Raw genomic sequence first — 16,911 nt, forward strand, 5'->3', positions numbered from 1 at the left:
TATTGGATCTCACGCTCTCAAATTAGTGATGAAAGAAACACTATTAGACATTGACCGGGGCCAGGGAGTCCAAGGATTTCCCACATTTTGCAGTAACAAAAATAATTGAAACTATTATTTCTATAGTTTTGAAAGTTTATAGTAAACGCTGTCTTTTATTGTTTGTTGGAAATTTTCTGAAACATTAGAAATAGTTTCATTTGCAGTTTTTTCTGTTATGCAATCTGTTAAAAACAATACTTGAGGTCCAAAATGTCAATGTCTAACCTAGCCTTAATATCTATTGTACCGGTGCTGTGCCATCAGTTGTAGCTCAGAATACTCATTAAATGAACGCAACAAATTGGAGATGAAACTGATGCACAACACGGTACTTGACTGTAAAATTATGGTTGAATTTAAATGAAAATCAAATGTTTTAATTTTGAAAAATGACTAGTTGTGGGAAATAGGTGAGAGAAAGAGAAAGGTTTTAACCAAGATAAAGTTATGAGCACTAGCCTGATATTCCAACGAGGCTGGCGTCGTTCTGGTCATCTGGAACGATGAATGTCTTTCTCTGGAGGAGCCTGAATAAACTGGAGTCAGTCAACATCTGGATGTCTATCCTCTTGATCTGCAAGGGGCGTCGAGTTCTCTCTTAACAATGCGTCTTGACGATAATCTTCTCCTACACCTTCATTCCACTAGTTTCAACTTAAGCTCGAAGTACCTGCGGTGATAAACCAACAAAATGGTATTCTTGAGTTATTTAGCTGGCTGTTCTCCAAATGGTGTGATCCGCTTCTCTCGCCAATCCTGCACCTATCCTAACCACGTGTCGAATACCCCTTGTCCATGGTTTTGTCTGGTTGTAAAGTGATGACTTTGGCGATCAATGAACGGGGAACTATCAGGCTGTGCGTAAGGTATGCGGAAAATGAAGAAGGAAACTAGTCCTCTTTATTTACAATTTCGAAAGTGACAATTAACAAATACACGCTTATTCCAACTGTCTGGTGACAATGTACAACATTAATAAAAGTTTTGTTCCGTTGAATTTTAAAGAGTTCATAGTTCTGTCGTTGACAAATGTAATTTAATAAAATAATTGAATTTGGACAATTAACACAATTATCACATGGTCACTTCATATCTAATACACAGCTACGTCACACTATCGAGAGAGAATTAAGTTGAAAACTTTTACAGAATGCATGAAAAATTAAGAACTCATGATATACATATCATAGCCTGGGTTTTGGCTGCCCCCCCCCCCCAGTTTTTAACTTCTAGATCCGCCATTGCAATTAGAAGTTTATTTAAGCCTGGACCTTTTTATACTATTAGCATTAGCATAAGGGGCAGTACAGATATTCTAAGTTTGAGGTCATTTTCCTCATGACCCTATCGGCAGATTTTCATTGGATACTGCGTCATCAAATTAAACAGGAGCGATAGATCTTCAGCTTCTAGATATTAAAATTATTAATTTCCGTGAAATAAGAAAGATTTAAATAAATTTGAAGGGGAAGCCAATACAATCACATTATTAACAGAACAATTGTTGCACGTATAAAATCAACGGGCTAACAGAAAACAAGATGGCGGATATATATTCAATAGTGTTTAATTTCAGGTAAAAGGTAGGCTATAACAAACGAATCTTTAATTAAAGGTTTTCATCTCTTAAGTAGGTTGTATGTCAGAACCTTCTGTTTCATTGGTTTAATTGATTCCCTCCCTTTCCTCTCTATACCCTGGCTTCAATTCGTTTTCTTCCAATTTTCTGCCTTCATTTTCAGACTTTCCTCCCCCCCCCCTTACATCTGTTACATTTACCTTCGTATATATGTATGTGTGTGTGTGTCACTCTCCCTTTCCCAAGAGACGAAGAGCGTTCCGTACGTAAAGTGGCACCCGCATTGTACAACAAGCGTACAGAAGTATGACGTCAAATTCAGTTAGTGTAATGAATTTTCAGGATAAAACGCTTGGGAAATTATTCTTTCTTTTTTTTAATTGGTGTTCTTGTACTGATTTCAAATCGTTTTTTTTTTTTTTTTTTTTTGTTCTATTTAACTACGGTGTGAAACAAGTCAAAATTCTCCTTTATCGAGTCTTGGTTAATTTCAATCCTATGTTTTGACACAATATAAAAAATTAACAGAAAAATTCTTACTAAAAAATACTTATACCTGTCTTTTTTTTAACCTTTACTTTTCACACATTACATAATACACATTTAAAGAAATATGAGGGAAAATGCTTTTATATTCAAAATTCACTCTATAAAGTGTGTGTTATTAATCCACAATAGAGCCAGATTTCATAGATCAAAATTATACACAAAAGTATACTACTTTTCAAAATGTTTATTCTTCCCCTACCAATCTACTAGTCTCAGCTTGATTTTGGTACACACGTGCCTACGGGGTTCAATTTTCGGTGGAAGAGTATGAAGTGCATTACGGAAGTTCAAGTTCCACTTTAAATTATAAATTCATGTCTCATATAGTCTTAATGCTGAAAGGGGACGATAAAATGTGAATAAAAAACAAGAAAGAACATTTTATTTGAGAAAAACTCTAATAACTTTTACTTTTCTTTGTTTGAGGGCACGATGGTTGGGTGGTAGAGCGTTTAGCTTTGGCGTTTGAGGGATCCTTGGTTCGTTCCCTGGCCAAGTAAGTATATGATGGACAATTTCGTGTCCTTGAGGTTTTTCGGGTAAATTCCGTTTCCTCCCTCATTCTCATTCCACCAATTCTAACAACATCTTTCAATTGTCTTAATCTTCCTTCTCCAATGAAATGAAATCTTGAAGTGTAACGTCCCATGATTATGACCGTTAGGCTAAGAAGGACGGTGAGTAAAACAAGTGAATGATGATGGAAGAATTGATGGAATGAAAAAGTGGGAGGAAACGGGAGAACTCCGAGAAAACCCACGAGCACTATATTGCCATCTACAAACTTACTTGACCAGGAATCGAAGCAGGGACCCTACGCACCAAAGCTAAGCGCTATACCACTGAGCCAACCATCTCCATTAGCCTAAAGCAGGGCGCAAAAAACTGGCGACTAGGAATTTACAGCTGGCGACCAGTGTTCAGTAACTATGGTTTCCGCCTAAAGTCATACGGCTCGCAGTTTCTGTTTCGGATTAGAATAATTGTCACTGAGTGAAAGAAAACATGGAATGTGAAGTCTTCACAACGGATGTGGAAAGTGAAATCTCCACAACGTTGTCATTTGTCCCTCCCTTTCCACCCTCAATCGAAATGGTTTGCCTCTTGGCGCGTCAACGATGGAGATGTAATTTTTTTCTTTGTCAAACCAAGGGTCGCCGGGGAGGGGACACTTCTCATAATTTGTACGTGAGAGATACTGGAGACCATCATTGTTCGATTGGCGAGTGCGTCTGACTTTGAAATTTTGCGCCCTGGCCTAAAGGGCATAATCATGGGACGTTAAATTGAAATATTTTATTTATTTATTTTGTCAAACAAAGGTCATCTACTTTGCGATGCTATTCTCCCTATCAGGGTCAAGTTTTTTCCTTTAACGCTTCACGACCATGCTCTGAGCTAAGAGTGATTAGAATTATAAACGAAATGAAGAAAGTTGGTCGTAGCAGGAGAACTCCGAGAAAACCCGCGCACACGGTGTTTGTTTACTACAAAAGCGTCCTGGTGCGCGTTGAGATCAAGCTTACAACTCCATGCAACAGAAGTAAGAGTTCTACCACTGAGTCATCTCGATCTCCTGAGATTTTAGGACATGTTCGATTTTCAGATATTATAGTTCGCCATTAGATTCAACTGTTCAGGATGACGTGGGAGACTCAGTTTCAATTCCCAGCGGAAGCTCATGTAGTTTGGATTCCACGTTAATCAGTAGGTTCACGTCTCATATAGCCTCGGTGCTCAAAAGGAACGTAAAACTCGAAATCACCTCACCTCACCTCAACTGCTCAGGAAAAACGAACCTACCTAGTTTTTTGCGTGGGAATTTTAATTTTTTTTTAGAAATTTTAATTTAATTTAAAAAGCATACTTTCCCATTATAACATTTAAAAACTTTTTAATTACTACGTTCTGAATCAACAAAATGGGAAACTTACAGGAATAAAATAAAAGTGACACTTTTGTCTTTCCGGCAAAATTAATGTTAATTTCCACAGACCATGCAAAGTGTGGTACAATACACAACTACAAACATTTCACATAAACAGTGCTGCGGAAACGCACGTAAAACAGTGCATATATTATATTACGATATAAGCGGCTCGGGGAAACATAATGATAAGTCACACTGTAACTTTCGAGAAAACAGGGAAAGAAGGTTCAACATTTTGATGCAATTGAATGCAATGACACATATCAAACAATCTTGACTTGCCATCTGTAAATACATCTCCAAAATTATACTACCTACATACTATTGCGTTTGTACTAAAGTGAAAAAATGAATTTCTGCTTTCTTTCTTGCAATTTGAATGTAGGGAACCTTCTCCAGAAAAAATAGACTTCTATTCTATAAGAAGATAGTTAGGCAACCAAACCAACACAGCGCTAAGTTGGGTTGCATATCTTAGCCTTACTGGTGAATAAGAGCTACCAGTTAACAGAATCAAAGATTCACAAGTACTGTGTGTTGTTACCATATGTTATTAAATGTAAAAAAAAATGGTACAAAAAGAACATTAATGTCATTTCGTCGCAGAAACATCTTTATTTGGAGGAAAATCTCCCTTATAAAGGATAAAACAATATCCGCCTTATGCAGAGTCGTTTTGACGTATGATTAGCGTAATATTAAATGCCTGACTACTGCAAGAAGCATTTGTTAGTCGAACTCTTTAGTATGGCACTAATGACGAGTCAGGACGACTCTGCATAGGCCCCTATATCTTTCATTTTAACGCAGGGTTTCTCAACCGGTGTGTCGCGAAATTTTAGAATTTAGAAATGAATGTTATGCTAACTAGAAGGGCCGTAAGTTTATAATTTAAATATACACGTTTTATTTTTTACCATGAAGTAGAGACCTGCACGGGCCGAGCTCGGCCCCGGACCCGAAACCCGGCCCGGCCCGCGGGCCGGGCTTGGGCGGGCCGACTCTGTTATTTCTTTAGGCCGGGCCGGGCTTGGTCGGGTCGACACTGATTTCTCTTCAGGTCGGGCCGGGCTGGGGCCGATTAATTGCAATAATTATATACTTTCATTAAACGATAATTAGAATAAAGGCAAACGTTGAAGAAGTGTGATCGTGAAAAATGTTACAAAATGAAACTTTTAAAATTTATCGGGCCCGGGTCGGGCTTGGGCCAAGAATTTTAAAAAACCTATCGGGCCGGGCCGGGTTCGGGCAGAAAATCTCCAAAAATTTTCGGGCCCGGGCTTGGCCGGGCCTAGGCACATTCGGGCTGGATTGGGCTCGGGCCTTAAAATTCGGCCCGTGCAGGTCTCTATCATGAAGCCTTTAAAATTAGTTTTGGGACAGATTTTGCCACTTGACGACTGCAATGGCAGCAACGTTCTTCAATTCAGTATTTAATATAAGCGTATTGTGATGTCTTGGATATACAGTAAACTATGTCGTTAGCTAGAAAAGGTTGCAAAACACTACTTTAATCTTTAAATAAGTAAAAGAACATCTTCGAACAACTTTTTCTAGACAAATAAAATTTGTTATGTAATAGTTAATTTGAGAAAGATTACATTGGCTCTATGAAGAACGAAGGAAGGACCGGTGGCTGAATGGTTGAGCGCTCACCTCTAGTGCGTGGGGTCCCTGATTCGATCCACGACCAAATAAGTTTGTAGTGGTCAATAGCGTGTCCTTGAGTTTCTTCGGAGTACTCCCATTCTCTCCCACATTATCATTCCACCAATACTATCATCATTCACTTGTTTTAATCATTGTCTTCCTTAGTCTTAAGGATATAATCGAGGGACGTTAAACTGGAAAGTTGCATTTCATTTCTATTAAGAATGTGATTTTTTTACTATAAAAATCTCCTACAACATCATAATATGATGATAAGTATTACCATCACTGGCAGAATAATCCTTCCTGAATATAACGAATATATGGGATTCTGGGTTCGATTCCCGGTAATATAGCCTTACAATTTAAACGCATTATGTTGATTTAGATTCTACCTTAAACACTAGATCCACATCTGATATAGTCTCGCTGCTGAAAACAGAGGCTAAACACAAAGGAGGTGATTCTGCGGGCGGGGATGCCAGACCCCTCAATTCTCATGTGCACCCTCCCAAGTACTTTTATGAATATGTTTCTTAATACTATTTTTTAGGAGTTAGGATTTAGATTTCTGGGCTTCCGGCATCTATGGCCATGTTAGCCCGTCACGATTGAGGGATGACGTCCCTCGGCGAGCATGCTATCCGGGGAAAGGGAAGAAAGAAAGGATTGGGAAAAGAAGGAAGCGACCTGGAACCTATATGGGAAGTACTTCCCCTACATTTGCCCCGTGTGAATGAGAAAACCCCAGAAAAACCTCACTCAGGATGGCTGGTCTGAAAAAGCTTTTCACACTTTTTCGGCCGAGTGCCCCTACCGGGAATCACACCTGGGACCGCTTAAGTATTTTTATTGTTATAGGTATTGTTATGTGTACTTTTAATGAATATACAATATTTGGCATAATTTGAATTCAATTTTGTCTTAAAATCCTCATATATGCCCTCTTATACCCTTGTCTGCAACCAACCACACATCTAAATGCCCCCCCCCTTCAATTACAACATATCGGTACCGTTGGCTGAACACCAACCAATCGATCATCCTTGAATGTGTGGGCAGCACATGCGGTTATCTTGCAAAACAAAAAATCATGTGATTTTGATTTCTAATGTGGTCTTCGTATTATTTTGATTTCCCCGTTAAGCTGTATATCTCATATCGCCTTTCGTGGTGGCCGGCCGAGTTCCTTAATGGAATTAACCCGTTAATACTTTCAGGATAATGGTGACTTAACGATAGCTATACATATCCCATACATGGAAATATGTGCTAGGGATATTTTTTTTTAGGTTAACAGATTTTTTGGTTACACGTTAATAAATATTGATAAGGTTGAAACCTGACATACATGGAGTATGAGAAGGTACATACCTCACATATTTGGGTATAAGAGGGTATATACCTCACATACTTCAGGCGTGAAAGGTTTTAAGAAGTCTACATAGTATTGTTATTCTTATATAAGATTTTTAGATTAAACCTCAAAATATTGAGTACCTTTTGAAAATCCGAGGAGACACAACTACTCCCCCTTGCCTCCTGCTGTGGCCGTCCATGGAAAGAAGAATTCTTTTTTATTTATTCGTCTTTCATATTCAGCAAAACAAATTTTAGCAGCAAAAATTATGAAATTTGTAAATCTGCAGCCCTTATTTTTAAGTGTTATAAATACCGTGTTTACTCGCGTAATAGTCGCACTTTTGTACCATTTTTAATGCGAAAATCCAACTGCGACTATTACGCGAGGAAAGCTGCCATTAGATTATAGCTACGATCAAAACAATTTCGAATTTTGATACATACAGCGTTGTGTGAATATAAAAAGTAAAATCTCATTCACAAAGACAAAAAAATCCCGTAGACTGCGACTTTTAAGGGAGGGGGAATTTTTCTGGCGAATGTTTTTACATCAAATTGAAGGTGCGACTATTATGCAAGGGAGACTATTAAGCGAGTAATATTTTCGGAAACTTTTGAAAATGATCCTAAGTCGAAATGAAACCAATTTTAACCTGATTTCCCCTCGAATATTACTCTTTCTCTTCGTATTAAAATTTAGTAGGAAAGAAATATATTTTAAATGTCGTTTTTAACAAGATATCAGTGAAACGTGGCGATTTTATGTTTAAAATGGAAAATGCTAGAAAAAGTAGAATAAAAAGTAATTCACGTTTTTTTTTTAAATAGATGTACGAGATCGAAGCTGAAACACGTTCCAGGAAAGGAAAAACATGACGCTACATATCTCAGGAACAGCAAACTCCATAAATAATGGTTGAAAAAAAAGAAAGAAAAAACAGAGAGATGAGAGTTGCGGTTCTATACATGTGACTGGAAATCCACAAATCACGAATGAAAAATGCGAGCATCGCATCTCGCTACCAGATGCTGACATGAATCTGCTATATACACCTATTAATCATCTAGTTTTGATTTTTTTGTTTTTGTTTTTGTTATTTGAAAGATGGTAAACACGGATCTTTACAAGAGGCGTTACAACAAATATTCCATGTCTCCACAGGATTACACATGAGAAAATTAGTGTGATTGACGCTATGTTAATAAAATATTTACAGCATTTAAACATAACAACGGATTCCTGAAATAATTTCTCGGTAATACAGTCATTAAGTATAAAATAGGAATTTCAAAATGCCACGCAAATATAGGTCAACAATATTATACACTTTGCTTCTTGGTAGACCTGAACAAAACAAATCGCTTATAACCAATCGATGTTCTTAGTACATACCGAGGTACTAGTTCCTAATTTTCTAACGCACTGTCCTAAGATAATCTGGCCCAGTCCCGTATCACGAAGGGGTGCACGAGGGGCGGGAACCCCTAAAGTTTTACTGCCTCCCCTCAAATTTTCATGGTAGGCTTACAAATAAACTATAATGTGGTATGAACTATAATGTGGTAACGAACTATAATGTGGTATGAACTATAATACGGTTGGATCGCCCCTCTAAATTCTATCCTTACATTTTTGGGCTGATTACGGGCCTGATCTGCTCACTGACTTCTCTTATGCATAAACGGAAATAGAGAAAACAAATGTGAATTTTCTTTGATTCTTTACAATGTTTACAAGAAATACAGGTCGAAATGAAATAAAATGAGATGAAATATTTCGGTCGACGATGATTAATGGAAGTGAATGATGACGAAATAATTGGGAAAATGGGTTGTCCACCATATACTGACTTGGGGATCGAACCAGGAACCCCACACACCAGAGGTAATCGCTCTACTACTGAGCCACCATGTCCCTCAATCGTAATATCAAGATATATAACGAAATTATCTTTTTCCTAAAAAAAATAGCCTATTGTTGTGGTATAGAGCTACTAATGAAATACTTTATTTATGACATATGAAGAGAAAAATTATAATTTTTTTAAAAAAAATCGTCCAAACAAATCTCAAGCTAATTAGCAAAGTATGGTTTTCCGCAGAAACAAAAGAGTGTGTTGTAGAACTATTAACGAAATTCTTATTTATGAAATGACACCAAAATAGTTATAGTTTCTTTTCGAAACAAATAAGTTAAACCTCCTGCAGTTAACTTTGAAGCCTTAAAGAGAGAAATGACAAATGACAATCAATGATTTCGAAAGAATTGGAGAAGTAAAGAAAATCTAAAGAAACGAAACTGCAAGTAAATCCACTGAGATTTTTTTTACAATAAACTTATGGTGAAATCTTGAAGTTTCACGGTTGCGCTTTTTTAGGCACAAGGAGACGGGGATAAAATTGAATGATAATGAAAGATTTAGTGGAATGATAATGTTGAAGAAAATGGAGAATCTTGAGGAAACAGACAGACTCAATGTTGTCCAACACAAACTTTTGTGGAATAGGATCGAATCAGGGACCACTTTCACCAAAGACAAACACTCTACCTCTCTCTCTCTTTTTTTTTTTTTTTTTTAAATTTACTGACTTTTATTTCGTCCTTTCGACTGTTTAAGACTAATGGATTTGACAGGAAAATGAACACCAAGACTCCAAGGAAATTAAAATTCTACCCATCCTACAACTAGAGATGCAAGGGCTCGGGAAAAAAAGGCTTTTTTGGAAAAAAACTCGGTTTTTTCTGCTTCGCTTTTTTACTTGGGAAATTTTGGGCTTTTTTGAAAATTTTGCTTTAAACTGATAAAGCAGACTTTGTTTCGCTTCTCTACAACAAAAAGAACTTGTTTAAATAATGGCTGATGCAGATAATAATATGAAACCTCGAAAATAAAGCATGAATTTCAAAAAGATTTTTTAAAATTCTTAACATATTTACATTATGAATTCTAAAGGATTAACCAATGTATGTAATAATATTTTAACCTCTTATATACAATAAGTACTATACAATAAGTACTTTAAAAATGATACACAAATAACTAGCAAAATTGTATGTAGTATTTTTACTTCAAAATATCACACATGCTCTTTTTGAAACAAAATAAAGAAAAACATGAGAGAAATTTGCACATCAAGAGCTTCGTTTCGAGTGGTTCTGTACATTCTTGAAATTTTTCAGTTAAGTTTTAATTTTCATATACATTGTATGAATATTTCGATCAAATTTTTCACTGATTGATCACATACGTAATAATCTGTTACCACCTATCAGGTGCTTCGGATCTGCAAAATCGGTAAAGCTCCAAATTCTGCAATGCACTGACTGTTTCTTAAGCTTGTTCAGCATCGGGAGAGTATCAAATTTTCTGTTCATAGATCATATACGTAATAGACGGTTCATCTGAGTGTATGGTTTCCTAGGCTGTAGAATATATAACCACCATCACGGTTTACCCAATGCTGAAGGTTTCTAAATTTTTAACAAGAAAATTCAACATATAGTTACGAAACTTTTTCTTTATATATATAAAAAAGAAAAACTATGGAATACATTCAAAAAGAGTGGAAGAATCAATCACTGTCCCAATTCACAAAAAAGACGACAAAATTGATTGTAATAATTATCGAGGCATTTCTCTTAACATTCTATTAATAAGATTGACCCCATACGCAGATGAAATTATTGGAGATTATCAGTGTGAATTTAGTCGAAATCGACCAGATATTTACCATTCGACAAATACTCGAAAAGAAATGGGCATATATTACCCAGTACATCAACTGTTTATTGATTTTAGAAAGGCTTACAATTCGGTAAGGAGAGAAACATTGTACAACATTCTTACAGAATTTGAAATACCGAAAAAACTAGATTTATTAAGTGTTTAAATGAATTCCAGAGTAAAGTCCGAGTAGAAAAATTCGAGCTTCTACGTCGAGATTGGCCTGAAACAAGGATATGCGTTATCGCCGTTATTATTTAGCTTTGTTCCGGAGTACGCTATAAGAAAAATCAAAGATAGGAACCAGGGCTTAGAGTTGAATGGTATTCACCAGGTTATGGTGTATGCTGATGATGTAAATCTGATAGAACAATCGAAAGAAATACAGAGGCCTTATTAAACGCTTGCAGGGACATGAGTAAATGCAGAGAAATCTAAATACAAGGAAGTTCACAAGGATCGTAATACGGCAAATTATGAGTGCGTTAAAATACCAATTAATACTTTCGACACAGTGGATACTTTCAAATATCGTGGATCAGTATTGCCAGACCAAAATCATACCCACAAAGAAATTAAATTTCGACTAAAATCAGGAAATTCTTGTTATTATTCAGTTCAAAATATTTTGTCGTCGCGAATTTTGTCAAGGAAAATGAAATGAAATCTTTGAGTTTTACGTCCCACGGTTATGCCGGTTAGACTAAAGGAGACGGTGATGATGAGAGATGAGTGAAATGGTGGAATGAAGAAAGTGGGAGAAAACGGGAGAACCCCGAGAAAACCCACGAGCACGGTGTTTGTCCACCACAGAGTTCACTTGGCGGGGGCTGGGATCGAACCCGGGACCCCAAGCACCAGAGGTGAACGCTCTACCACTGAGCCAACACGCCCCCTTTTTGTCAAGGAATTTAAAGCTTAAAATATATAAAACGATAATCATGCCTGTTATGCTTTATGGTTGTGAAACATGGTCGTTTACGCTGAGGGAAGAACGCAGACTGAAATTATTTGATAATAAAATTCTGAGACGAATATTTGGATCCAAGAGAAAGGGGAATGGGGAATGGCGGAAACTTCATAAGGAGGAACTACATAATTTATACGGTTTACCAAACATCGTTAGAGTCATCAAGTCTAGGAGGCTCAGATGAGCAGCTCATGTAGCCAGAATGGAAGAAAGTAGGAACGCTTTCAAAGTTTTAACTGGAAATCCAATCGGGAAACGTCCATAGGAAAATCTAGGCCCAGATGGGAGGACAATATTAAGATGGATCTAGCAGAAATAGGAATACAGAGTAGCAAAAAACCATCGATTCAAAAAAGCCGGCTTTTTTGCATCTCTACCTACTACAGAGGGACTCGAGCCCCTTCACCTCGCAATTGTCAGCCTAATAGCCCAGACCGCTCGACTACCCTACCACTAAGTGGCGCATTTAGAATTTTGTTTCGGAGAACTATGCACAACACGGGGAACCAGGGGGCAATTGCCCACCTGAGTTTGAGAATTAAATATATTATAATTTAAGAGTAAGTTGAAGTTTTAATGTCAACGATTGCAGACTGGTGAATCTTATGTGGTATGATACACACAAACATTTACCAGTGAATCTAGCCTTTTATTCTGTTTATAGCAGGAAAAGGAAGCATCACCTTGCCTACTTAATTTCCCGGGCTACTTATTCCTCCCCTCTTGGTTTTTGTTTAATTCCAACATGTGCCTTTTTATAACTAAACGATGTAAATATATATATATATATATATATATATATATATATATACAGACTGTCCCATAATTCGTGTGTAAACTTTAATTTCATAGTACTCAGAACTGGTAAAAGCTAGAACTGTGAAATTTGCAGGCAATTTAGAGGAAGGTCAGAAGATTTGTTTGATAGCAAAATGAGATAGCGTGTATTATTGTTTGCGGAGTTACAGGGTCAAAGGTCAAAATGCAATTTTTTCCTTATGGGATTTCAATGTTAAATAGTAGTCTCACATGCCATTTTTTTGAATATCCATCTCCGGTAGCAAAAATTGGTATATCGACATAAATTCTGATCCGAAACAATGTGATAACGAGAAATTTGGGCAATCGTGACCCGGTGACCTCTAGCAGGTCATCTGTGACCTTTGAAGAAAAAGCTCCCTTTTCAACAACTTATTGCACACAACTAATTCAGTTGAGGATAATATTAAAAACACATATGCACAAAGGATCTACTGAACATCTTTTTTAGCAAAACGAAGAGGTCAGCAATATCATCAGAGGTCAAAGGTCACGTAGTTAAAATGTCATATTTGATGTGTTAACAAATAAGAAACTGTGACATTGGAAACAATGCTTTGAAGTGCCATAGAACACATGCATAAAGATCCTTCCAACGAGTGTGTATGGGCATAGGGAAAAGGTCATCATAAGAGGTCAAAGGTCACGCAGTTAAAATTTCATGTTTGACGTGTTAGCAACGATGAAACTGTGACGTTTGAAAAATGATTTGAGCTACCATGGAACACATGCATAAAGGTCCTTCCAATTGGTGTATATGGGCATAGCAAAAAGGTCAACAACGTCATAAAAGGTCAAAGGTCACGCAGTTAAAATTTCATGTTTGAAGTGCTAACAAGTATGAAACTGCAATGTTGGAAATAAGGATTTGAGTTTCCACTGGACACATGCAGAAAGGATCTTCGAATTGGTGTGTGTGAGGTCAACAATATCGTAAAAGGTCAAAGGTCACGCAGGTAAAATTTCATGTTTGATGTGTTAGCAAGTATGAAACTGAGACGTTTGAAAAATGCTTTGAACTACTACAGAAAACATGCATAAAGGTCCTTCGAATTGGTGTGTATAGGCATAGCAAAAAGGTCAACAATGTCATAAAAGGTCAAAGGTCACACAGTTAAAATTTCATGTTTGATGTGTTAGCAAGTATAAAACTGTGACGTTTTAAATACGGATTTGAGCTTCCATGGAACACATGCAGAAAGGTCCTTCCAAGGGGTGCACATGACCATAATGAAAAGGTCAATATTGTCATAAGGTGAAGAAGCCTAATTTTGTAATTCAGATGCTGCAGGCAATGGTAAATATGTTTCGGTGATGTTTAAAACAATGAATTGAACATGGTATGAGTCCCACCTTGTGTTAATTACTTAGCCTTGCAAAACTGCATTCGAAATGGTTTTTTTCTTATTGAAACATATTAATAGCTATTTATTGCACAGAAATATTTGAAATATTGTCTTACCTCTACAACACACACTGACGTCCTTGTAGACTGTAAATCTTTTTAGTACTTTGCAATTTATTCCACGTGATCTCCGTGATGTGCTAAACTTAAGTTCACTCTGTGTATAAGTGTCTTCGTGAAGATTTTTTTAAGAGTATCTGGAGTTATCTGTTTAACGGCACGCTGTATCGATCGTCGAAGTTCTTCAAGTGTTACTGAAGGAGTTTTATAAACTTGTTGCTTAAGAAAGCCCCATAGAAAGAAGTCGCATGGGGTTAGATCAGGACCTCCAGCTGGCCACTCAATATCAGAAACTATACTTATTAAACGGTTTCCAAACCTTCCTCTTAAAATTTGCAATGCTGCCCTAGTACGATGTGCTGGAGCACCATCCTGTTGAAACCACATATCATTGTGTGGATCAAGATTTAAGGGATCAAGTTCATGGAAAAGAAATTCTCGCAACATATTTTGGTATGTAAGTTGATTAACGTTTCCTTCGAAGAAAAACGGTCCTATTACACCAGTTGCTGTTTGTCCCATCCACACCATAATACCCTTTTGATCTGCACAGCGTTCAATTCTTTTCGCCGGTGGACTGGGTCCCAAGAACCGTTCATGTGACGAAGACAGCGTTCCATTAAAAAAAAAAAACTTCATCTGACTATATGGGATTTTCATTTAATTTGTCTATCAACCAGTTACAAAATAAAATTCTGGCACTGAAATCATCATGTTATTTATGTACAATCTTCATACTGTACGCCTTAACCTCAAGCACCCGCAATATCCTACTCAGCGAATTTCTTTTAACGTTGGGTGCAACACTCAAGCGATGGATTGATTTTCTTGGTGAACTAAGCACAGAACGAACCACTTTGCGTTTAGTATCCTCGGTAGAGATCCTGCCTTTCGTTGTCGCTGAGAAAGATGTTCCTTGTTAAAACAGTTATTCCGAAACTGTTTGTAAAGATGAAGAATTTGGGTATTGCTTATTTTCACACCCCACTGTCCAAACGTCATTCTCCGCGTTTTTGTAACCTACTTCCTACTAAGAACTGAGGCAAATCGGCACGTTGTTCCTTTGTTAGAGTATCCATTGTGACTTACACAATTACACACACACACACACACACTTCCAAGGACGTAGGCCTATGAGTATAGGGAAAATAAGAAATATAACAGTTTTTATTTTCTTACAAAGTCACAAGACACACAAGATTCACAAACTCGTTTAATTTTAAGCTCAACTCCACACTCTACTGCCACACTGTCTCTGTCCAACCAGATTATCATTATAGTAACACCAAGCCACCCTTGTGAACGAAACAGACTGATTATTTGACGTGAGTCCAAAACATAAACAGATCGTGTTTATGCTTCAGTCACAAAAGGGTATAAATAAACGATAAGAGTGCGTCCCTTCCTACATATGGGGAAGCAATTTATTTCTAGTGGAATTATTTTTATTTTCTCAATTTCCTGGGTAAGCATCAAGGAAATATTAAGGCTGCCCTATTTATTTTTCATGAGAATACGGGACATCTTTGTTCTCCCCTCAAACTTCACAACACAATGCATTGCTTGGAAACAGTTTATTTTCAATGCATTATCCTTTTTGATATGGATACAAAGAAATAACGAACAATCTGTAGTACAGTCTGTTCTCAGGATTTTTTAATTTTTATTTTTGGAAAACTCCTGAGTGATTTGCATTTACATGTGATATTTTCATTGGAAAATGCTACCCAAATAATATGTATTTTTAGAATCTAGACGAAAGAAAATCCTACACCCACTATGCCCTAGAATGTCCTGCACCCAATAGTGCGCATTCTATAATGACTTCCTAAAATTAAGTATTCTTATTATTTAAAAGAAAAGATTTCCGAGAGCCCAAATAAATATTCTTAATTTTATATACCATACCAACTAAATAGTTCTCAAACATTGCCGTCTCATACTTGCCATAAACGTACTATAAACTTCTTATTTCGTGACCATTGACCTTTTATGACACTTTTGACCATTAATTATGCATGTATTCCATGGCCGCCTCTTTGCATGTATTCTATGGCAAGTCAAATCACTTTTCAAACGTTACACTTTCATATTTGCTAATACAAACTATCATGTTTTAACTGCGTGACCTTTGACCTTTTATGACATTGTTAACCTTTTTCTAAGCCCATGCACTCCCCTTGAAAGGACCTTTCTGCATGTGTTCTATGCGAGCTCCAATTATTCTTTCTAACGTCACAGTTTCATACTTGTTAACACATCAAACACGACATTTTAACTGCGTGACCTTTGACCTTTTATGACATTGTTGACCTTTTTCCTATGCCTATACATACCAATTGGAAAGGCCTTTATCCATATTTTCTATGGCAGCTCAAATCCTTATTTCCAACATCACAGTTTCATACTTGCTAATACATCAAACATGAAATTTTAACTGTGTGACCTTTGACCTTTAAGGACGTTCTTGATCTTTTTCCTGTGCCCATACACATCCGTTGGAAGGACCTTTCTGTATGTATTCTATGGCACGTCAAATCATTTTTCAAACGTCGCCGTTCCATATTTTCTAACACATCAAACGTGATATTTTAACTATGTGACCTTTGACCTTTTATGACGTTGTTGACCTTTTTGTTATGCCCATATACACCAATTGGAAGGACCTTTATGCATGTGTTCCATGGTAGCTCAAATCATTTTTCAAACGTCACAGTTTCATCGTTGCTAACACGTCAAACATGAAATTTTAACTGCGTGACCTTTGACCTCTTATGATGACCTTTTCCCTATGCCCATACACACTCGTTGGAAGGA

The 16,911-nt window shown here is 36.9% G+C and overlaps 2 protein-coding genes across 2 annotated transcripts in view; both read right to left on the bottom strand.

The window, feature by feature from the left end:
• Positions 1 to 16,911, bottom strand: part of CngA (Cyclic nucleotide-gated ion channel subunit A) — a 415,321-nt gene that overhangs the window by 255,631 nt on the left and 142,779 nt on the right. The gene's annotated exons all lie outside the window — the stretch shown is intronic.
• LOC145663100 (uncharacterized) lies at positions 14,149 to 14,625 on the bottom strand. The gene has a single exon (XM_081729373.1). The coding sequence runs from the start codon at positions 14,623 to 14,625 to the stop codon at positions 14,149 to 14,151; it is 477 nt and encodes a 158-aa protein (XP_081585499.1).

Source organism: Thermobia domestica, chromosome 10 (assembly GCF_964235325.1).
Source record: "Thermobia domestica chromosome 10, izTheDome1.hap1.1, whole genome shotgun sequence".
Classification (NCBI taxonomy): domain Eukaryota; kingdom Metazoa; phylum Arthropoda; class Insecta; order Zygentoma; family Lepismatidae; genus Thermobia; species Thermobia domestica.

Coding starts and splice junctions, on each gene's coding strand:
- LOC145663100 (XM_081729373.1), bottom strand. CDS start 14,625: ATGGTGTGGATGGGACAAACAGCAACTGGTGTAATAGGACCGTTTTTC.